Below are 14435 nucleotides of genomic sequence, written 5' to 3'. Positions count from 1 at the left end.
TTTTGGTGTAAAGTCTTTGTGCTTTGCAATTGCTGCTTGTCAGGGGAATGTGTGTTGTGTTTGGTGGAAATTACACAGCTCAGGTCCCACTAAAGGGCTGGAGGTGCAAGGCAGACTGAGGAAATAGAGGAAAACTTGGTTAAAAGTACATTTTAAAGCCTGTTTTGGAGTAAAGGTGGGATCCTTGGAATGTCTCTGCTGTACCCAGCCCTGTCACACTTCCCTGTCCTGGAAGGTGCTTACAGAAGGATCTAAGCTGCCTCATAGTCAGAAACAATGGGAAATGGGGAAGCTGAGGTATTGGTCCTTTCAGGGGGGTATTAAAGAGCCCAGCCTACATGCTTTGTTTAAGGACAGAAGTGCAGCTTTGGGGAGCTGTGTGTGGCAGGAGCATGTGTGGATGTGATGCAGGAGGGAGCTGGAAGAGGAAGTCCAGGATGATGAGAAAACAAGCAGGCAGGAGAGCATTCACAGGCTGGTGTTGCCATATGGAGGGAAGAATGGAGGCTCAGGAAGCTTTTTTGACCATTCTGTGTTTAAAGCCAATATATTTGTTTATATTTAATGCTGTCATTAGTGCAGAATTACTTTTGCCTTTGAAAGCAGCAGCATCACCCAGATTCCTGTGCCCTGACCTCACAGCCAGGAATGGAGGTAGGGATGGGAAGCTCCTTCTCTGAGCATGTGTGTTCCTGCAGGATTAAGAGGCAGAAGGAGAATCAGCGCCGGGCAGAGGAGCAGAGGATGAGAGACGTGGCTGAGCAGAGAGAGCCCTCCCCAGGAGAGGGAGCCTGGGAAGCCCTGGCCCAGCTCCAGCTGGAGGAGAGGAGAGTGAGGGACAGACAGCAGCGGGATAAGGAGCACATGAGGTACAGGCAGTCTGTGCTCCTCGTGCAGAGCCAGGTGCCACTGCCAGAGGTGAATGTTTGATCCCTTGCAGGTATGTTGAAGCTCTGAGAGCCCAGATGAAGGAGAAAGTCAAACTCTGCAACATTGACTTGCCCCCACTGTGTTCCTGTGGGTCTGATTTCTGGGATTCCCACCCGGATACCTGTGCCAATAACTGCGTCTTCTACAAAAATCACAAAGGTAGGAGCCCCTGCTTTCAGAGAGAGACACCTGGGCCTGATTATACAGGGAGAAATCAAACCAGGAGAGGTGTTTCCATGCTCCTGGGCTGCTGTGCAGAGATGCTCCTCCAAGTATGCTCTGGAGAGGGCAAGTCAGGGGCTTTGCTGCTTGACCCAACCCCTGTCCCTTAGGGAGTGTAGGGGCATCCTCAGCAAGGCACCAGCCCCTACAATGTGTTAAATTACACAGCTGTGACACAGACACATGTAGGTATGGACACAGCCATGAGGAAAATGCTGCAGAGCATCTCATTGGGGGCACAGAGCCCTCTGCCTTAAATGCTGAATCGTGTGCCAGGAGGATGCACAAAGGTCTGGAAATGGCCTTCCTTAGGTGATGGAGTGCTCTGACCTTGAGAAAATACCTGACTGGGCAACCGGGAGTTATCTGGGAGGGAAAATAGAGACGTTTGGGTTCATAAAATAAACTTTGGCTTGTGTACTGATTGATGTTCAGGAGTGTGCAGAGTGTGCAAATGGGTGTGTGGAAAACTACAGGCATGTTGATTTACCTTAAACCCCAATCTCTCTGCTCTGGTGAAAGGCTAGAGCCAAGCCCAGTTTCAGGCCATAAGTGCAACTCTCCTGCCCTGATAGTGTTTGTGTCCCTGTCCCTCTCAGCCTACAGCCAGGTGCTGCACTCGGTGATCTCCTCCTGTGCCCGTGCAGCCACACGCTCTCTGCAGGACTCGGCTGCTCCCTGTGCTCGCTCGGGGAGGCGTCTGTGACCGAGGAGCTCCGTGTGCCAGCAGCTGGGGTGAGCAGGGACTGGGGCTGTGCCGTGTCCTGCCTGCCCCTCCACGCCAGCTGCCAGGACGGCGTCACCTTTGCCCGCCTGGGTTGTGCTGTGCCTCTCCCACTGTGCCCCAGGGGTGCAGCTGGCCGGGGCGATGGTCGAGGTGAAGGAAGCAATTGCTCCGTGGGGTTGGTTTATGGCAGGCACTTGCATTCCAGTAGCTGACTATTGACAACGTATCCTTATCGACTAATCGTTACTGTGGAATAAACTGCTTTCAAAGAGTGTTTGTGTCATTTCAAGTGTGAAAGGAAATGAGGTGCCTGGGGTCAGTGTCTCTTAGGGGAGGATTTCTAACCTTTCCCTGCTCCCTTCTCTCCCTTTTCCTAGGGCTCTGCCAGCCCTTGCCACTTGGATCACCTTCCAGAGCCAGGTATATCTTGTTCCCTCCTCCTTTTCTGTGTGAGGACCTCTCTTCCAGAAACACCCACGCAGCTTTGTACCTGACTCATGCTCCCATAACCTCTGCTTTGCTCCTGAAAGGAAGGAGCATTTTTCTAGTGCAAAAATTTTCAGGCCTTTGCAGGAGTGACTAGAGCAAGATGGGTGCCTATGCTGAGGTAACGTGGTGCTGGGCAGAGGTTACTCCATACCCTGTCATTAATATTTGCTCCTTGCTGGCCGCCCTCTCCAATATTAACCACGGCAGGAAGGATGGGTGGCCGAGCGTGCCGGATCATTTCTTGTCCCTGCTCCCATCCCATTGGGCACAGAGCAAACCCACCTCCGGTCCAGAGGTGGCACAGAGCCAGGGAGTGCTCCTCGGTTCCCCCTGGAGAATCATTCACTGAGGGATCCGTGGTGGCTAATGCTGTTTATTAACAGCTGCTTGCGTCAGCACTGCAGCCCTAATTCAGGCTGTTGGAGTGGGTTTGGAAAGGGCAGGATCTGCCCCGTGAGGGGACAAGGAAGCAAAGGGCTAAAGCTGTAAATGGGTTTCTTGTAGCTGATTGCAGCTCTAGGGCAGCTGAGGACAAGCAGTTCCTTGGCATGTCCCCAAGGAACTCGCTCAGGCCCTGGGGACCCCTGCTCCTACCTCTGGAGTGATCCCCAGGGGGGCTTTGGGCTGATTTGGGGCTTACTTAAAGGAATAAATACAGCTGTTGCTGCTCCTCATCCTCAATCTGCCCCTAGCGAGATAAATGGGATATTTTGAAAGGGGCTGGGAGGAGAGAAGGACTCCCGACGTCCCTGGCAATAACCCCAAACCATGTCTGGGGTAGCCCAGTCACCATCAGGGCAGTGAAGCCTGTTCGGGAGTTGCGGGGATGGGAGTGGAAAAGTTAAATCCAGTTTTTTCTGCTGGAAAGCACAGCATCTGGGGAAGCTCAGGGAGCCCCGGGGCCATATGAAAAGGGCTGCTCGGTGCCTTCGCGGCCGTTCCCTCGCTCCAGCCGGGTTTGAAGGCGATATTTGTTTAGAGGGAGCGAGGACAGCCCGGTTCACCCCTCGCGGCCGAGGAACCGGGGCAGTGCCGGGCAGGGCCGGGGCGGGACCGGGGCCGGCGGGGCGGGAGCGGCGGCCCCGGGGGCGGTGAAAAGGAGCCGGGGGTGCCCGAGTGCCGCCGCCGCCGCCCGCCATGAGGGCAGCGCTCGCCCCCGGGGTCCGCCTGCTCCGCGCCCTCCCCCGGGACAGCCGGTGAGCGGGAAGGGGGGACGGCACCGGGAGCGGGACTGGCTCTGATATAGGGACCGGGAGCGTGACTGGCTCTGATATAGGGACCGGGAGCGGGACTGGCTCGGGATATAGGGACCGGGAGCGGGACTGGCTCTGGATAGAGGGACCGGCAGCGGGACTGGCCCTGGATAGAGGGACCGGGAGCGGGACTGGCCCTGGATAGAGGGACCGGGATCGGGACTGTCCCTGGATATAGGGACCGGGATCGAGACTGGCTCTGGCCATAGGGACCGGGAGCGGGACCGGGACTTGCTCTGGATATAGAGACCGGGAGCGGGACTGGCTCTGGCCATAGGGACCGGGATCAGGACCAGTTCTGGATATAGGGACCGGCGCCGGGATCGGGACTGGCTGTTCATAGGGATCAGGGCTGGTCCTGGCCATAGGGACTGGCACCGGGGTCGGGAATGTCACCGGGATCGGGGCTGACGCTGGGCAGGGAGGCGGTCGGTACCGGGACAGGGCCGTTCTCTGGAGCGGGGCTCACTCTTTCGTGGACCCGCACTGGAACAGAGACTGGCCCTGGACACTGGAGCCGACACCAGCGTGGGACCAGAGCGGGCGGGGGGATCAGCCCCGGGTTAGGAGGAGAGGGTGTCATTCCACTGGGGACTGGCAACCGCTGGAAGTGGAGCCGGGATAGAGCCTGGCCCTGGGCAGAGGGGCTGGCCCCGGGATGGAGGCTGGCCCGGAGGAGCGGACCCGCACCAGCATGGAGCCAGCCCCGGGACCAGCGCCAGGCTGGAGACCGCTTGTCTGGGGACTGACACGGGACAGGAGTGGGACCTGGGCTGGGGACATGGATGAGAGGTCACTCCCCAGGGCCCAGCATCGCCCGCAGGCGCTGGACCCAGGTGGGATCAGCCCCACTGACCGCAGCCCAGGGCTTGGCACTCGGCCTGGGGAGGGGGGAGCCCCGAGAAGGGCAGCAGGACCTGCCAGCCCCCAGATGTCTCAGGCCCTCACACTCAAAATAAAGTGGGATGTGACCTGAACAGAGACCTCGCCTGCTGCCTTCTCTTTTGACAAGGTGATGGGACTGCTGCCCATTTAATTTCAAGTAATAGTTGGATTTTTTGGAAGCCCATTGCCAGACACCCCCCTGCTTTTCCATCTGCTGGAATTTTCCCTGTCAGAACACGAAGGGTAAAAAGAAAAACCCGACACCCAAGTGTCTGGCCCAGGGGGGCGCTGCATGTGAACTTTATTGTCCCCTTCCCTACCGCGGCCTCTCTGCTCCTCTTGGATCAGCCCTGCAGTCACTAGCAGTGATTTTGGGTGGTTTATTCATTTTTGGGGGTGGGAAGCAGCAGTTTCTCAGCCACAGTGCAGCCTTGGAGCCGGCACCACAGCACAGGGAGTTGCCCTGGATTTGCAGGACACCCGTCACTGCTGCAGCTCCAGGGAGAAGTGAAACTGCAAAGAGGAGCAGGATGGGCCAAACCACCAAAGGAAAGGTTGTTTTTTTTCTAAACTTGGAGCAACCCCGTGACATGTGTGTGTGCTGCAGCTGCCCCTGACTACTTGCATCCTCTGTGCTGCCGTAAAACCCTTCCTGAAGGCAGGATAGCTCCTTCAGAGATACTCATCTTGCTCCAGAGAGTGCTAGATCCTACTTGGGATTTATCCAGGCTTTATCTGTTAGCTTTGATGGGTGCAGCATCCCCATTTCCTGAGCTCAGACTTCCCCTTTCCCTGCGTTTAATCCAAGCAAAGGGGATGAAATGGCTTTTTGGTGGAGGAAGAGGAGCTGGTATTGCCCCCTGCTTTTTTTTTCCAGCTTATCTTTGATTAACCCTGGGAGTGATGATGAATCAGCACAGTTTCCACTCATGACACCAGGAAGGCATTTGCTCACCCTGTGTTTCGGTGGGACGTAACTGCTTGAGGAGGTGGAAACACTGCTTGATGCTCCCCACAAAACTCAGCTGATCTTTTTAAGCCACATCCTTTTTTTGGGGGGGTCTGCTCACTTCCTGACCAGCTCAGCTGTGCTGGTTCAGGTCACCAATCCAGTAGAAGAGTCCCCAGTCCCACAGACCCTGACCTCTCTGCTTCCTTCCTCCCCCAGCTATCGGGGCCTGACGCTGGTGCTGACCTTCCTCTCCTATGCCAGCTACCACCTCTCCCGAAAACCCATCAGCATCGTCAAGGTGAGCTCCAGCCTCACCCCTGCTGTGGGTACACGGAGCCTGGAGGGGGCATGTGGGCAGGGGGGTGCTGACAGCACTTTGATTTCACCCCCTCTCTCTCTCCCTGCAGAGCCAGCTGCACCCCAACTGCTCAGCCTTGGGCCCGAACCCCCACAATGACTCCAACAGCACCACGTGGTGCAGCTGGGCGCCCTTTGGTAAGGCTGAGCCCCTCCAGGCACCCCCAAACCCACACTTGTGGCAGCTGAGTTGGGCTCCCCCCGTTCCCTAACACCGGGTCGTGGCCAGGGTTTGTCAGGGAGCCAGCTGCTCATTAGGCCTCCGGAGGTAATTAAGTGATGAAGATCTGTCCCATGTCCCTGGGTCAAAGGACAGCAGTGGGTGGTGAAGTCCAGGACAGGACCAGGTCCCAGTGCTGATGGCACCTGGCCGTGCCCCCAGAGGCGTCTATGGGGACCAGGCTTTTGGGAATGCGGGACAACAGCCAACAGCCACAAGGAGGGGACACAAGATGGGGGCCAAGCTGAGGTGACCTGAATATTTGTTTTCCAGATGGGGACAACTACAAGGAACTTTTTGGGGCGCTGGACAATGCCTTCCTGGTGGCCTACGCCATCGGGATGTTTATCAGGTACCCAGGGCCTTCCCCTCCGCTCACCAGTTTGCACCAGTCTGGTGGAAGCTGGTTTCCATGGGGATGGGGTCGTGCTCACAGGAAAGCAGCCAGGGATCCGCTCAGGATTCGGGTACTGGCTCGCTGTGGTGATGCCCATTGCTGGCATCACCCGTGACAGCTCCTGTTGTGCTCTCCCCTCTCTGCAGCGGCATTTTTGGGGAGCGCCTCCCTCTGCGCTATTACCTGTCGGGGGGGATGGTGCTGAGCGGGCTCTTCACCGCCCTCTTCGGCCTCGGCTACTTCTGGGACATCCACGTCCTCTGGTACTTCATCGTCGTGCAGGTGTGTTGTGCTGGAGGATGCCCAGGCTTCACCACCGTGGCCTCATCCCAGTTTTCCCGTGGCCTTCAGGGTGGCCTGGTTTCTGAGCAGGGCAGCCCGGAGCATTTCCTCTCCCCGCACAACCCGGCTGCGCGTGGCGTGGGCGTCGAAACCGCCGGGCGCTCTGGTTTGGCAACACCAGCCGCTCCCAGCTCAGCCACGGCAGCGATGCAAACGGCCCCAGGATTGCCCCAGCAGGGAAAAAAACAAACAAACCAAGTGTTTTCTTAGCAGCTTTGGATGGGGGTGGCTATTTTCGAGCCCGGTTGCCCAGAACAGTGCAGGGCTCCGTGGCTGTGGCCGGTGCTTGCCGGGTGATGCTCCCCTCTCTCGCAGGTCTGCAATGGGCTGGTGCAGACGACAGGCTGGCCTGCTGTCGTGGCATGCGTTGGAAACTGGTTTGGCAAGGGAAAGTGAGTTTTCCTCCTACGTGTCCCATGCCAGTCCTGGTCCCTGTTGACCCTGGCAGCCACCCCAGTGCCACTGACCCGGCTGTGTCCCCTCCAGGAGAGGTTTGATCATGGGCATCTGGAACTCGCACACCTCCGTTGGCAACATCTTAGGGTCGCTCATCGCCGGTGCCTGGGTTTCCTCTGCCTGGGGCCTGTCCTTTGTTGTGCCTGGCATCATCATCACCGTCGTGGGCGTCATCTGCTTCTTCTTCCTCGTGGAGTGTGAGTGTTGTCCTCTGGGGCACAGCAGATAACCAGTACAGTGTACACAATTTTCCACCTTGCCCATCTCTAAGCATTTTTGGCAATCCCAAATACTTATTTCCAACCTGTGGCTGGCAGGGATGTGCATCTGACCAGCATGGGGATACTCAGCATCTTTGGGGTTGTCCAGGCAGGCTCATCACCCATACCAGTCACTCCTCTGAGCCTGTCTTTTTAGGAAATATCAGGGGAGTCTTTTGGGTTTTTACTGGGGAAGAGAGCACCCAGAGATGCAGCCTAGAGCTGGGTGTTCCCAGCCCCTGTGAGATGCTGGAGGGACAGCAGGTGGAGTGGGGTTGCTCCAGGCTCTCCTCACAGGGTATTCTTTCTCCCTGCAGATCCTGAGGATGTTGACTGCAATCCACCTCTGCATCACGTGAGTGGCACCGATTCCCAAGGGGCCTGTCCTGGGCTGGGTGAAACAACTGGGTCATCAGGTTGTGAGGGCAGGAATTAGAGCAATGTTCAGTTGTCACGGGGGATGGTTGTTGCTCTTCCACTGGGAGCATCCTCTGGGTCATGCCCCAGCAGCAGAGCCAATGTTTCAGTCTCGTCCAGCCACAAGAGCCACACCTGCTGCTTTTGGATCAATTTTAGATGGCAGCTGATGAGGATCCTGGAGGAGTGACCACCAGTGAGAAGGATCCTGAAGCAGTCATCTCCAGCGAGGGCCCACTCAGCATCTCAGGCCAGAGCAGTGTGGATCACTCCAAGAGCCCCAAGGAGCCAGCTGAGGAGCCCGAAGCCATCAGCTTCCTTGGGGCACTTCGGATACCTGTGAGTGCTGGGATGGAGGAAAGAGCAAAGCCAGAGCAGCTCAGAGCATCCACAGGGAGATGGGAAAAACCCACCATCCAGAGGAGGCTGGGCTAAGAAGGCTCCTCTGATGTCCCCTCCTCTCCTCCCAGGGCGTGGTGGAGTTCTCCCTGTGCCTGCTCTTTGCCAAGCTGGTGAGCTACACCTTCCTCTACTGGCTGCCCCTCTACATTGTCAATGTTGGTGAGTTTTGGGGACAGCGAGGTGGGAGAGAGCCTTGCAAGGGAAGCATCTCCTCACCCCTCTCCTCTCTCCCACAGCTCATTTTGGTGCCAAGGAAGCTGGGGACCTGTCGACCCTCTTTGATGTCGGGGGTATTTTAGGTTCGTCAACATACTGGGATGGAGGGGGTGGATCTGGGATGATTTAAGGTCAATCCTGGCCTTGACCAGCCTTGGCTGGTCCCCCCCACAGGCAACACCATCTCTTTCCCCCAGGAGGTTTATTCAGTGTTCACAGAACGCAGCAGGCAGCAAATGCCCCTCCATTTGATTTTGGCATCCATTTGCTTTGCCATCACAGCCTCTTTCCTCAGGTCTCGCTTGCTCAGGCACTCCTTTGTCTCACTTGCTCAGGCACTCCTTTTCCTACAGTTTGCAAGCAGGGAAGAGACCAGAGCAGCATGGAAGTGCAGAGAAGCCATCTGCAGGGAGGAAGTGGAAGGGATAAATGAAAGCTCTTCACTCTGATATTATTCTGTTTAACCTTGGGGGCATAGTGGTCAGAAGAGGGGGGACGAAGGAGCATCACGTTGGTTTTGGGCTGAGCCAGGGCACAGCTCTGCCTTTGGGGTGCTGTGAGTGACACCTGTGACTCTCTCTTGCAGGGGGGATCTTTGCTGGCCTCATCTCTGACTACACTGGTGGCAGAGCCACCACGTGCTGCGTGATGCTGGTGGTCGCTGCTCCCATGGTGAGCTGTCATGGGGCTCCAAACCCGTCACGAGGCTTTCCTCTGCTCCGGCTCCTTTGAGTCACGGCTGCCTTCCTCTTCCCGAGCGCCCGGGATGAGCCGGTCACGCGCCCGGCTGAGATGAGAGCTGGGATTGATTCACGTGCCCAGATGTTCCTGGGAAGGATGTCCAGCTCTAGGGGCTGGGGAGGGATTGCAGAGACCTTGACAACTAAAAATACCCTGTAGGTTTTTCCATCCTGCCATAACTCTGCCCAAAGCCTTGGGGGTCCCACCGAGCCGGCCCAGCTTTTGGCTCTTTGATTTTCATCCCAAAAGCCCCCATGCCAACAGCCTCACGCTCCACTGGAACTTGGCCCGGACATCCTTCCCAGGCACCTGCACAGAGCTCATCTGGCTTTGCTTCCACAACATGGCTAATTAGCTGTAATCCAGTCCTGGCTGGCTCTGGGATGGGGGCCTCTCCTGCTGAAGGAGCTGGCACGTGCTGGGAAGCAGAGGGGCCGCGTCAGCTCCGCGGCCCCGAGAGCACCCTTGGGGCAAATTATGTCTGGCTGCAGCTGTGGGACGTGGCAGAGCCTCACTGGCCATAAATCGTGGCAGCACCTCTGTTTGCCAGCTGCCAGGTATTTCATCATGCCAGTGGGATGCAGAGGTCAGGGGTGCACTCAGCCCCCCATCCCAGCTGGTGCTTGGCATGAGCAGTAATTCAGGTCCCCACATTCTCCATCCCATTCCCAGGGTACTGCTGCAAGGAAAATTCTTGGTAAAACAGCTGGAGTAGCCATAACTGGTTCACCTTGTGTCTCTTTTCCAGCTGTTCCTGTATAACCATGTGGGTCAGAATGGCATTGGCATATCAGTAGGTAAGGAGCTCCACGGTGCAGCTTGGTGCTGTCACTGAGGTGGTGATGGAAGACACTGAGGATCCACCTGGAGGAGGATTTATTCCTCCTGGAGGAGGATTTATTCCTCCTCTTGAGGCAGGCTCCCAGGCTGAATCTGGGGGAGGGTGGTGTTGGATGGGTGTGCACGGCTGCTGGGTGGGATCTCCATGGGAAGATGCACAGGAGATGGATGTGTGGGACAGCAGTCCACACACAGGCTGGGGATGATGGATCCAATGCCCTGCTGCTCCTTGCCCCTAAAGATTTAATCTCTCCCCGGGTGCTCTGCAGCGATGCTGATCATCTGCGGTGCTCTGGTCAATGGGCCCTACGCGCTCATCACGACAGCGGTGTCGGCAGATTTGGTAAGAGCTGCACCTCAGACCCCAGCACGCTGCCCCTGCACACCCAGAGCCTGCTCCCTCTTTCCCAGAGGGATTTTGCTGGGGTTTTTGCACTTTACCTTTGTTTTCCAATGCCTCCAATGCCCGGTGGAGAAGGGCAGAGCTGTCACACCTGGTGCTGTGCTCTGCACCCTCCCTTAAACACAGGGCTTTTTCCTGTTGCTTTTTCACCTTGGCCACATGACTGTGTTTCAGCTTTGCTGCATTTCCCTCTGAGCACAAGCAGCGTGGAAATATTTGGTGGCAGATCCCCTGGGAATTTCTGCCTGCTGTTGGGGATGCAGGCAGCATTTAAGTTTGGTCTTCCTGTCCGTGGCTGGGTCTGACACATGGAAATTGTGTGGGACATTGGCCTCACTCTGGGAAGTGCCAGCCAGCACCCCAAAGCTGCTTTTGCTCCTTATGTTTTATCCCTCCATCCTTCCAGGGCACCCATGAGTCTCTCAAAGGAAATGCCAAAGCCCTTTCGACCGTCACGGCCATCATCGACGGCACGGGATCTGTCGGTGTGTCCTGGGGGCTGTGGGGGTCCTGTCCCCTCTCAGGGGGGGACAGGGCTCACGTGGCTCCTGTGCCCCACAGGTGCTGCCCTGGGGCCGCTGCTGGCAGGGCTCATCTCTCCCACGGGCTGGAATAACGTGTTTTACATGCTGATAGCAGCTGATGTCCTGGCTTGTCTGGTAGGTGTCTCCTTGCAGGACTCCTTTCCCCGCCCTGGGTGTCACAGGCTCCCTTTGTGCTGCCTGCTCTGGTGGAGGGCACAGGTGGTTCTCAGAGGACATCCAGGCACAGGGCAAACTGCAAGGGGCTGGATTGGTTCTTGGTTTTCTCAGTTTTCACAGACATGGGGTAACTGAGAGGTGTTTTAAACAGATAGTTGAGTTATTGCTTCCTCACAAGAGGCACCACTTTGTTGGTTTTCTCAACTTTTACAGGGATGGGGTAACTGAGAAATGTTTTAAAAGATTTTATTCTATTATCAGTCTCAATAAATAGACTCAAAAAACTCAACACCATTCTATCAGAAACTAACCTATTTCCTAGTTACAATACCTTATAAATGTTTTTCAACCTATACAAATATTACTATTACTTTTAACACTAATCACCTATAGATTTTCCCCACATAGTCCTACTACATCTTTCACAATTCTAATTCTCTAAAATATTTAATCTTTCTACAAAACCATATTTTGAAACTTATTAAAACTTATTTCTAGTTCAATCTCTCTCTCAACAATGTCATCTCTATTTCATAACCTTCCTAAGTCAACACACCTTATCTCGGTATTTACATACAAATATACAAGACTGTGTAAACTTTCTATCAAGCTTTGAGAATTCTTTCCAAGTGTATTCCCCACAGACTCCAAACCTCTGCTCTCACTCGTCTTTTCCCAACAACCTCCTCCTTGCACAGGTTTAGTTCATTTGACCTTTGCTGGGAAGAGCTGCAGAATTGATCTGCTGGGGTGGCAATGCTCCTGCCAGGGCTGGAGGCTGCAGTGCCCCCAGCCTTGCAGCGATCCTCCGCCCTTCCTCTTGCAGCTCCTTGCTCGCGTGGTGGTGAAAGAGGCTCGTGGCTGGTGCGGCCCCATGGCGAGGCAGAGAGGGTACGTAGCTGCCACCCCGGCGTGGCCCCTGGTGCCAGGATGCCCGGGCACAGTGTCAGTGCTGCTGCAGAAGGATGTTTGTTACCCCTTGCTGTCGCTGCTGCATCTCCGCGCGGGCGTCGCGAGGCCGCCTGCCCCGCGCCCCGCTCCTGCGGCCACTGAGACATTTCCACCTCCAGCCAAGGCAGCACCTGGGGGATTTTAGCCACCTGCACCTCAAAAAACACTTGGGGTGCTAAACACAGTGTCCTTGTGTCTTTGTAGCTCTAGTGTGCAGCTAACAGAGTCAGTGATGGATGGGAAGTAGCTCGGTGTAAGTATCTTCACTCGAGCCCTGAGGATTAAATGCAAACACAAGCCTGATCCATTCTGATTCTGCGTTTCACTTTGCAGGCTCAGCCTAGAAATAGCCACTGCTCCAATCATTTAGAGCTGAGATCAAGATTTGAGAATCAAAAGATCAAATTGCAATGGCCAGGGAAGAGTGTGAGAGGGTGGGGGAGTGGGAAGAAGGGGTAGAGGGAGATGTGGCTGGGCAGTGCATCCTTGTCTCTGGCTGATTTAGCAGACACTGGCCCAGATGCCCAATCGATTGGCATTGATTAATGCACTTGAAACAACTGAATTTGTAGGCTTTGCCCACCTGTGCAACTGAGCTTGATTATTAGCCAGGGCTGGCTAATCAGATCTGTAGGCGAATCACTGCAGCGAGTGTACAAATAATCCCCAAATCAGCACTGCCCTGCCTCTGATTGCCACCACCATCCCCTGTGACATCTCAAGGAAGGGGCCACAGCCAGTCCTGGCCGTGGGGCTGCCAGACCCCGACCCCCTGTGGACATTTCGTCCCTCATGTCTTGTGTTTGCAGGTGAAACACCAATAGTCTGGGCCTCGTGCTGCGGTAAGTGCAGCCCAGATCTCCTTCTCCGCCTGCTGGTGGAGGGCTGCCAGGCTCTGCTCTCTTGTGCTGGGGCTGGTTAGGGTGACAGCTGTCCTAGGGGCTGGCAGCACCAAGCACTGCCTGGTTTCTGCTGGGGGAAGCAGCTGGCTCAGGTTGTGGCAATACTGCAGTGTCTTGAGGGCTTTGGGGAGCATCTCTGGAGCAGCTTGCAGAGAAGAGGCACAAATGCTGTAGGATTTTTGGGGACATTTCAGCTTTGGCTGGAGACAAAACAGTGGCTGGATCTCCTCCTTGTGCCTGCTTCTCCTCCCCGTGGTGCGGCTGGGGCTGGGCTTTCCCGGCAGAGCTGTTCTCCCCTTCCATCTCCGGCAGCAGCGCAGTGTCCTGCATCCATCCATCCATCCATCCATCCATCCATCCATCCATCCATCCATCCATCATCCATCCATCCATCCATCCATCATCCATCCATCCATCCATCCATCCATCCATCCATCCATCATCCATCCATCCATCCATCCATCCATCCATCCATCCCTCCATCCATCCATCCATCCATCCATCCATCATCCATCCATCCATCCCTCCATCCATCCATCCATCCATCCATCCATCCATCCATCCCTCCATCCATCATCCATCCATCCATCCATCCATCCATCCATCCATCCATCCATCCATCATCCATCCATCCATCCATCCATCCATCCATCCATCCATCCCTCCATCCATCCATCCATCCATCCATCCATCCATCCATCCATCCATCCATCCCTCCCTCCATCCATCCATCCATCCATCCATCCATCATCCATCCATCCATCATCCATCCATCCATCCATCCATCCATCCATCCATCCCTCCATCCATCCCTCCATCCATCCCTCCATCCCTCCCTCCATCCCTCCCTCCATCCATCCATCCCTCCCTGAGCCGCTGGCTTCTCTCCCCGCAGGTTTAAGGAGTTCTGACGCGCCCTGCGAGCCGGCCCGAGCCCGGAGCGAGGAGAGAGGCCGGGGCACCCGGCAGGGAGCGCGGGCACGCTGCCGCCCAGCCCCGGGCACGGCCCCGCGGGCTCGCTGCCGCCGGGGGCTTGCTTCCAACGGAGGCAGGGCCGAGGAGTGGTCACAGGGCCCTGGCCAAACGCTTTTCTGGGTCAATTCTGCACCGTCGGCCGTTTTATTAATAAAAATGTGTAAAATCTTTGTGGCCGCGGCCGCTCCGTGCCATGTCTTGAGAGGCTCGGCCGGGTCTGTGAATGCCTGGGGGCAGTGATCACAGCCCTCTCCTTGCTTTTCTCTTGTCTGTGGGCCTGACCCATCCAGACTCTGCTTGGTACACCAATACCCTGCTTGGTATTCCAGGATCTGGATCAGAAGGATGATGCCAGATCACTGCCTCACCACAAAGCAGTGCTTATTCCACACGGGGA

General features: G+C 56.0%; 2 protein-coding genes across 4 annotated transcripts; both read left to right on the top strand.

Moving 5' to 3' along the window:
* The first annotated feature begins 174 nt into the window (after positions 1-174).
* Positions 175-2096, top strand: CCDC15 (coiled-coil domain containing 15). Its single transcript, XM_084221586.1, has 3 exons — positions 175-869; positions 941-1089; positions 1752-2096. Exons 1-3 carry the CDS (start codon positions 649-651, stop codon positions 1856-1858), a joined length of 477 nt encoding a protein of 158 aa, XP_084077712.1. The 5' UTR covers positions 175-648; the 3' UTR covers positions 1859-2096.
* Positions 2097-3499: 1403 nt separating this feature from the next.
* Positions 3500-14126, top strand: SLC37A2 (solute carrier family 37 member 2; the record flags this gene model as incomplete). Of its 3 annotated transcripts, XM_084221471.1 has the most annotated exons (18): positions 3500-3564; positions 5675-5756; positions 5866-5953; positions 6309-6387; positions 6579-6714; positions 7090-7166; positions 7261-7427; positions 7808-7845; positions 8067-8246; positions 8378-8468; positions 8546-8608; positions 9112-9197; positions 10015-10063; positions 10376-10449; positions 10916-10994; positions 11071-11168; positions 12037-12101; positions 13959-14126. In XM_084221471.1, exons 1-18 carry the CDS (start codon positions 3506-3508, stop codon positions 13972-13974), a joined length of 1527 nt encoding a protein of 508 aa, XP_084077597.1. In that variant the 5' UTR covers positions 3500-3505. The 3 variants fall into 3 exon arrangements, with proteins under 3 accessions (XP_084077597.1, XP_084077596.1, XP_084077598.1); XM_084221470.1 differs by lacking the exon at positions 13959-14126 and having other exon boundaries at positions 12037-12306; XM_084221472.1 differs by lacking the exons at positions 10916-10994; positions 13959-14126 and having other exon boundaries at positions 12037-12145.
* Positions 14127-14435: the final 309 nt, after the last annotated feature.

The sequence above is a fragment of the Fringilla coelebs genome, assembly GCF_963513975.1.
Source record: "Fringilla coelebs genome assembly, chromosome: 25".
Classification (NCBI taxonomy): Eukaryota; Metazoa; Chordata; class Aves; order Passeriformes; family Fringillidae; genus Fringilla; species Fringilla coelebs.
Note: the sequence above shows the minus strand (reverse complement) of the source record. Positions and strands in the feature narration are given on the sequence as shown.

Bases quoted from the DNA above. Each gene is read 5' to 3' on its own strand.
- CCDC15 (XM_084221586.1), top strand. From the start codon at position 649: ATGGAGGTAGGGATGGGAAGCTCCTTCTCTGAGCATGTGTGTTCCTGC. The intron at 870-940 runs GTACAGGCAGTC...GATCCCTTGCAG, and splicing joins CGGGATAAGGAGCACATGAG to GTATGTTGAAGCTCTGAGAG. The intron at 1,090-1,751 runs GTAGGAGCCCCT...TGTCCCTCTCAG, and splicing joins CTTCTACAAAAATCACAAAG to CCTACAGCCAGGTGCTGCAC.